Below are 7,955 nucleotides of genomic sequence, written 5' to 3' on the forward strand. Positions count from 1 at the left end.
CGCAGCGGGGAGGAAGAGGGGTTAGTGCAGAGCCCACCTGCCACCCCCCATCTTCATGGATTGGGGTTGCTGAGGGAATGCCTGCACCAGTCTCCCCAGCCAGACTGCCAGGAGGGGTGCAGAAAGAGGACATGAGTGAAATGAGATGCTCTGACAGTGACAAGCAGCAGAAAAAACACCCCTCTGGCCCTCCTGTCCCCCTTCAGCCCCTACTCTTAGATATGTACACAGACTGTGACACTGGGGACAAGCACCTCTAACACACCCAGGGCTCCCAGAGTGCTGCTGGTGACACCCAGCCCCTCCTCCGAGGTGGATATGGGGATTGTGACACTGGGGACAAGCATTTCCGAGACACATGGGGCTGACATGGGGCTCCCAGAGCACTGCTAGTAGCACCCAGCACTGCTCACCTGGTTGTTGGAGAGGACCAACTGCTTCTGCAGCTTTTCCAGCTGCTGCTTCAGCTCCTCCTTCTCCTCATTCATCCTCTCCCTGTCACTCCGTTCCCGCTGGAAGTCTTCCTCGAAAATTTTCACCTGTTAGGAAGAAAGAATGTGGATGCACCAGGCTGAGGGCAGACACCTCCCCTAAGCAACCCCATCACTGCGCTGCCATCCTTGACTCTACCAGCCATGCCAAGCCCCAGGCATGTGGGCTGGCATGATGGCCCATGGCTGTGGTCCTTCCAGATGAATGTCTGGAGGATGCTGAGTTGGGTTCCCAACCCCCACCACCCCAGCACTGACACCTGCCCAGCTGCTGCGCTGCTCCTGGCACACAGGGCTTTGCTGTGGAGATTCAGGACATGTATTTCTTTCCCCGTCCCCAGTGCTCTGTGTCCTGCCCTACCTGCTGCTTGAGTAGCTCATTCTGGGTCAGCAGTTCCTGCTGTGGCAGCTTCCCTGCCGGCTCCATGGCAAAGATGGGTGGTGGAGAGGCTTGGACGTTTAGGGCCTCTTCTAGTGCCTAGAGAGGAAGAGGAGGGAGCAGGGTCAGAGCAAATTCAGTGCCCAAGATGCCTCTGGAGGACCACGGGCATGTGCCCAGCATGGGAAGTGGGTATAACTGGGCAGGGGCAAGAGGGACAACAGACCCTCCTTGAACCCCCCTTCCTGGGAGCCCAGAGGGATGTGGTGGGCCTCATACAAGTGGTGGGCCTGATACAAGTCTCTGCCTGGGCAAGAATGGGTTATCAGGGTTAGTTCTGGATTTGAGAGAGGTGAAGAGACTGGAGAACATTAAAGACATTTTGCAGTGAGGGCTTGTGCCCTGGCCCCCACCTTGTTCAGCCTCTGGATCTCCTTTTCCTGGTATTCCCGCTGCCTGGTGACCGGAGCCAGCTGCTCCTGCAGGAACCGCATCCTCTGCTGCAGGTCCCTCACCTCCATGGCCAGCCTCTCCTTCTCTGCCTGCAGGACCCAGAGTGGGGGGAGATCAGCCAGGGCAGGGCAACAGGGCTGGCAGCTCCCTGTCACCCTTCCCAAGGACTCGCCTCCTCTGTTTCGATCCGGGACTTGGCCAGGAGCAGCTTGCGGTCAAAATCCCGTTGCTTTTGCTCCCGCTCCGACTCCAGCTCGGTCACTGCCCTGCGGGCCTCAGCCAGCTCCTGGTGTAGGTCTGTGACCTGCCAGGAGGGAGTGGGGATGTTGGCCTGGAAGGACTCACACTGGGGGAAAGGAGGTGCAGGCAGCCCCCCAAACCTCCCTACACTGTTTCCTCTGAGTGCCCACAGCCAGCACCCAGCAGAAATGTGCCCCCCAAGCACCCAGCCCTGAGCACCCAGGCCTACCTTCTGCTCGTACTTCTGCTTCATGGAGCGGAAATGCTGATCCCATTGCTTATTCACCTCCAGCAGCTGCAGGGAGAGAGGGATGGCTGAACAGGAGCCCAAATCCTGCTACGAACCAGCTGTGGTGGTCCCCAGCAGACTCCTGTTGTGAAAGCACTCTGGAGACCAGCTGGATGGGGATCCCAGCCCCAGCAGTGCTTCCTTGCAGCTCTGAAGCCCTGCCCCAGTCTCTCGGTGCCATCCCAGCCCTGTGCCCCCTCTGCCCACTCCCCGCCTCCTTAGTGGTGCCTCCCTCCCAGCCTGGTCCTCACCTCCCTGCGCTGGTGCTCCAGGATCTTCACCTTCTTTTCCTTGGCCTCCAGCTCTTCTCTGCCCGGCGCCTTCTCCACCATGGCACCGCTCTGCTGGACGCGCACGGGGGGGACCCTCAGGGCTTTTGTGGAGGCTGTGCCCAAGGCCGGCTAAACTCAAGCCAGTTCCCCTCCCACTGCCTCCCCCATCCCCTTGAGACCCTGAGAAGTCCTGCTGGTCATACTGGGACAAACTGGGGGCTCAATTAAAATGAGCACATCTTTGCTGATGTGTCAGCGGGCTCCCTGCCTCCTTCCCAGCCCTCTCCAAGGAGATGCTGCCTCCTCACCTGCTGCTGCTCGGCGGCTTCCCTCTTCCCACTGTCCTGGCTGCTCAGCGTCACCATCCTCCGGAGCTCCTGGTTCTCACACCTGTGGGCAGGAAGGGATGGGCCAGCAGGAAGAAGCTCCCAGGGCAGCCCTGTCCCCATCCACATAGCCCAGCCTCACCTGAGCTTCTCCAGAGCCTGGTTTCTCTGCTCCAGGTCATGCTCCAGCTTGGTGCGCAGCTCCTTGTTCTCACTGTGCAGTGTCTCACACAGCGTCTGGAGGGTGAACACTGGCAGTGTGAGGGCCGTGGCCAGCCCTGGGCCACCCACCTCCCAACAAGCCACGCTAAGGAGGTGGATGTCCACCTCAGGGTGAGCAGGAGGGTTTTGGTGGGGCAAAAAAACAGAAGGGGGAAAACCTCCATGAAGCGCCAGGCCAGCCCTCGCTCACCTGCAGGAAGGATGTTCTCTGCTCGTTCTTGTGCACCTTGGAGGCCAAGCGCTTGAGCTCGGAGGCCATGTAACCCATGCGCACGAAGACCTGGTCCTTGCTGGCCTCCTTGGCACAGCCACTCAGCGTGTTCTCCAGCTGCTGCAGCTGGGGCAGCAGGTTGGCATCCTCGTTCGGTGGCTGCTCCAAGTCCTGGCAATGGGGAGGGGATCAAGTGTGGTCAGACCAGTTAAAGGAGCATTGCAAAGTTCCTCTTGGGGCAGATCAACCTCATGTCCCATCAAAGGCTGTGGTGGGGAGCTGGACCAGCACCAAGACACTCTGCAGCACCCCTCAGTATGCTGAAAAACTGTGTCAGCTTTGTAAAGGTCTGACTCCCAGCTGCTGGATATGGCACACCAAGACCCCGGGTGGAGGAGGACATGGCAGCAGCCCATGGACTCCCTGTGCTCTGGCGTAGTCTGAGCAGAATACACTCTCAAATCGCTGACAGCAATGGAGGCATCTCCACCCTTGGTCTCTTCTCCACCCGAGCTCTCCCCATCAGCACCAAGACTAAAAATCCCAGCTCCTGAGACTGTCCTCTCTATGTACACCCTGGTCTGTGCTGGAAGGGGTTGTGGTCGTACCCCAATCCCCACGTTCTCCTTCCACCTGCCCTCCTTCTGTGCTCCCCTGCTGCTGTGGCACGCCAGGCACCAGGAACCCAAGCCCTCTGGCAGGTGACAGCCAAGAGGGTGACGTACAGGATTTAAACAGCAGCTGGGAAAGCCCAGATCAGAGCACACCCACCAGTGTCAGGGCGTACCCTGCCCATGGCAGGTGTCCCCAGGAGGTTTATGCTCCTTTGGTGTGGTTAGTTAACTCCTCCATATCCTAGGAGGTGCCGCTGGCACAACAGCTGGCGCGCATGGCACTGCTGGGAGGAGCTGGGGATGTGCTGGCACACCTGCGCCTGTTCCGCTCCCAGCCCCGCTGACTCACCTGCTGCCTGTGGGAATGCCCCAGGTTGCATCACAGGGCAGCCCAGTGTGTCCCCAGCATGCTGACCCTGGAGTTTACAGCCCCAAACCTGCCGTGGGAAGGTGTGTGTGGGGCACAGCACACCCAGCTCCTCCCACCCATGTCTTCTGGCAAGGGAGGCAGTGAGGACCCAAGCTGGGAGAATCTGGGTGTGTGCACAGGACTTGGACTCTGCTTGGGCAGCAGCAGCTGGTGGCTAAGCAGATCCCATTCTGTTCTCCATCACCTCAATAGCTGCACCCCAGGTGGGTCCAGTAAGACTCAACCCCTCCAAGAGCCTCTCTGGCCAATAGGAATGGGATGTGCAAGGAGAGCATGTCCTCTTACTGGTACCATGTGGTGCCAGCTGATGTTCATTCCCCTTAGGCTCCCCATCCTTTCTCCTCTCCCAGCACACAAAAAACCAGAGCAGGACAGGTCGGGCAATAACAGCCAGGAGGACATTCAGGTGGCAGCAAATGGAGCACACAGAGGTACTTTGGCTAGGGCAAACCCTTCACACAATGACAGGGCTTGGAAACCTGGTCCTCCTACCCAGAGTGGGCACCAGCTGAACATCAGAGCATCACTGACAGCTACTTGGGTTGTCACAGCTCTTCCTTCCGCTGTTGTGTGGCATCTGCAGACATCAGTGTCCCCATCTGGCTGGGGCTGCTTCACTGGCCCCTTCCCCAAGCCCAGCCAGGCCCTTGTCCAGTTTATCCCTCCTCTGTGGTTTGCCCAAGGGCTGCCTTGACATGGGTCTGCCAGCCCTGCTGGTGCCTGCCTGGGCACAGCACTACAGCCCTGCACACCCCCAAACCCCTGACACTGACTGGCTTGACTCCCCACCCACCAACGCCAAATCCTGCAGGGCCACTCACCGCTCTCCTGCTCTCCTGGGGAAACCCCTGCGCTTCGATGGCAACGATCTCAAACTCTGAAGAGGATCCCTGCAAGGAGAGGCAGCCAGGTCAGGGCTCCCCAGGGAATGGCAGCCCAGGATGCCCACCACACAAAGAGAGGGACCACCAGGAGTACAGCAGGGGAGCTGACCCCTCCTTTCAGGTTTATCCCTATTTCTAGAGGCTAAAGGCTGCCTTCTTTTGCTTTAATTAGATGGAGAGTCCCTCCCTCTCCAGCCATGCCAGCACCAGCTTCCACATGCAGCAGACTCACACTCGGAGGTGATTTCCGTGCTTCCGTGTCCGGCTGGGCACTGCCTGGCACTGCCCGTGCGAAGCTGGGATCAGGGCCGACAGCTGCGGAGAGGGGAGAGGATGCAGCCATGAGCTTTTTGGAGAGCAGGGCCTCTCCCCACCTGGCACAGGGATGCAGACAGCAGACCCCTGCAAAGTCAGCCACTGATGGATGATTTCTGCCCCAGCTATGGGGATGGGACAGAAACTTCCTTTTAGGAGGATGGCAGTGGTTTGATACACTCCAGAGATGACATGGCAGCAAAGGACCTTCATTAAAGTCTCTTGCACAGCCTCTCCCTTCCCCCAAGCTCAGGATTCTGAGCCATCAGGTTATTCCTCCATCTCCTACCTCCAGTTTCCACCAAGTCCTCCAAGGAAGGTGATCCAATCAGCATTTTGTTGTCCTTCACGAGGTCCTCTGCCTTCTGCCGCAGCTTGGATGCCTCGACCTGGGACTCCTCCAGCAGCTCTCCTGTTGTGGGCAACAAAAGGATACTCAGCCTCCTTCCCTGAGTGCCTGTCCTGCAGTAGTTCCATCCACCAGCACCAATAACCCTGTTTGGCTGGAGAAGTGCCCAGAATAGTCCTTCTTCATCTGGAAACAACTATTCTGGGATAAATCCAATGGCAAAGCTGGATCAGCAGCTCACTGGTTTCAGAGATCCTCATGATGACACACACAGGTCTGGTTACAGGGGGCAGAAGGGCACCACTGTGGCTCTCAGAGGTCTCCTCTGCTTCCCAGAAGATACAAATTTAAGCCTGGGTGGTGGACTGAGAGGTGCAACCTTCCCACTCTGGGGTTTGGCACGGGCAATGCAATCCTCCCCCAATGAGGGGGGGGCTGCTGTCACACCAGCGACCAGGTAAAGGCATGGTGACACAACAGGAATCATGAGGCAGGTGGAAATTTGGCTGCAGAAGCCAAAGGAGGAAGCTGGCTCACGAGACAGAAAGCAAAACTGGGGGTGGGAGCGGGGGAAGGCTGACAAGAAGAAAGAGGGTGGCACAACTCAGCTGGAACATTTCAACACTGGCATGTTCCTGCTGCCTCAGGGAGCACTCAACGTCAGGTTCCTTAAGAAACACCTGGGAAAAGCCCCTGGCCCAGCAGGGCTTGCAGGAGGTGGGGATTTTCATCAAAAGCAAAACAGATCCCAGCACCTATGAACTCTTAAGGAGCTGTCCTTGCTCCAGCACTTGTCTTTTCTTTCCAGCTGTTTATTCCACCATAAAACACCCCAGAAGTTCAGCAAAATTCTTGCTCCCTCTGCACTGCCATGTGAAAAAGCTCAGATATCCTGCTCAACCCTCCAGGACAGGGAGAGCTTTGCTGCTGCCCCAGTGCCAAGACTCCCAGCTTCTACCAGCACCCTTCCTCAACCAAGCAAGAAACCCCTGGCTTTGTGGGCACATGCTGGGCTGCCCCAAAGGCAAATCTCATCCCCCTGGCACACAGCAGTTACCGATAGACTTGATCCCTTGCATCTTCTCTTTCAGCCGAGTGTTCTCCTCCACCAGCCGCTCCAAGGCCGTGGATCCATTTTCCTTGGAGCCCCCGCCAGGGTCATATATATGGTAAGGTCCTCTCCCTTCCATGCCTGCTGTTCAGTCGCCTACCTCCCAGCCAGGCATCCCTGCAAGGCAATGGAGCACGCTGTCACCTTGCTCTGGCTCCAGATGATGCCACAGTCCCCTGGCCCAGCCCTATGGGGGGTCTGGGATGCTGTGCTGGTGCCTCACTGCTCGCCAGCCAGCCAACAAGTGACCCAGGTGAAGGCACTTCCCCCTTCAGCCCTGCTTGGGGCAAATGTGTCAGGGTGACTCATAGCCATGAGAAGTGTCACAGGAGGAGGCATCACCAGCAGCCTCACTTGGGGATGGCTCTCCATGCAGAGCACTGGAGTCACAGAGAAGGCTGCAACCCCTGGTTGCTGCATCCCCGGAGAGATGGAAACCCAGCTCAGGAACATCCACCCATGCCAGCACAAACCTGGGCGCTGTCACCAGGGCATCCTGCCCAACATACGGTATTTCTGGGGTGCATAAAGGCTCGTGAGGGGCTGTTTGGGGAGGGGCAGTGTCTGCAGCTCCAAAAGCCTTAACCAACAGCTAGGGGGAAGTTTGGGCAGTATTGGGGGATGAGGCCCAGGAGCCAGGCAGGGACCCACTCTGTCCTCCGGCTCAGCCAGAAAAACTGGCTGTCAGCAGCATGGCTTCCTGAATTGGGCACAGGGAACATCCGGGCATGTGCTGGGCTGGAAGCGAAGCCCAGGGAGACAAAACACCCGCAAGCAGTGTGTGCTCTTTGCTTTTCTAATTCCTTGCACTTGCAGGTGGCCTAAGGCCTCCCCTGTGCTGAAGTTTGGCCTGGGGACAGCTGGTCAGGATCCTGGCTCCACGTCTCACCCATCTCCTGGGGGGATAAAGCAGGTGCTGTGAATCACAGCACAGCGTATCAGAACTACCCCCCATGATGCCAGCTGGTTATAACATGGAGCAGAGCAGCAGCTGAGAAGGTTCCTGTACCAGCTAGAGCCGCGGTGCTGCCTGGGGGCACAACAGGAGTACCCCAAAGTGCTCTTCTCCCAGCCAAGACAGCTGGTGAGCAGGAAGGGACTGAGAGGAGGCATTTTGAAAGGGGAAGGGGGTAGCCTATACCCGAAACTGTCTCAATCTCAGACTAATGCTCATGCCATGAGTGATCCAGGCTGATCTCCAGTTTGGATGACCTGCCTGCCAGGGAGCGGCAGGGACTTTCCAGATGACAACTGCCACCTGGCAGCATCCACAACTGGAGCAGCAATTAACGCCTGCCTCAGCGACAGGGAATTGGGCCTGGCCTCAGCAGTACTCTGCTTCTGGGAGATGCACTGGTGGGTCTCACCA

General features: G+C 58.0%; 1 protein-coding gene across 1 annotated transcript in view; it reads right to left on the minus strand.

Annotated features, from left to right (window-relative positions):
• Nucleotides 1-6,703, minus strand: part of TNIP1 (TNFAIP3 interacting protein 1) — an 8,756-nt gene extending 2,053 nt beyond the window's left edge. Inside the window, exons 1-13 of the mRNA XM_017728038.1 lie at nt 6,533-6,703; nt 5,416-5,538; nt 5,044-5,126; nt 4,749-4,817; nt 2,863-3,054; nt 2,593-2,687; nt 2,433-2,514; nt 2,104-2,196; nt 1,793-1,858; nt 1,496-1,627; nt 1,284-1,412; nt 853-969; nt 414-539 (exon numbers count right to left, since the gene is read on the minus strand). Of these exons, the coding sequence (XP_017583527.1) occupies nt 414-539; nt 853-969; nt 1,284-1,412; nt 1,496-1,627; nt 1,793-1,858; nt 2,104-2,196; nt 2,433-2,514; nt 2,593-2,687; nt 2,863-3,054; nt 4,749-4,817; nt 5,044-5,126; nt 5,416-5,538; nt 6,533-6,665 (1,440 nt within the window). The 5' untranslated portion in view covers nt 6,666-6,703. The remainder of the gene's footprint in view (nt 1-413; nt 540-852; nt 970-1,283; nt 1,413-1,495; nt 1,628-1,792; nt 1,859-2,103; nt 2,197-2,432; nt 2,515-2,592; nt 2,688-2,862; nt 3,055-4,748; nt 4,818-5,043; nt 5,127-5,415; nt 5,539-6,532) is intronic.
• Nucleotides 6,704-7,955: the final 1,252 nt, after the last annotated feature.

Source organism: Corvus brachyrhynchos, unplaced genomic scaffold (genome assembly GCF_000691975.1).
Source record: "Corvus brachyrhynchos isolate BGI_N302 unplaced genomic scaffold, ASM69197v1 scaffold21, whole genome shotgun sequence".
Classification (NCBI taxonomy): Eukaryota; Metazoa; Chordata; class Aves; order Passeriformes; family Corvidae; genus Corvus; species Corvus brachyrhynchos.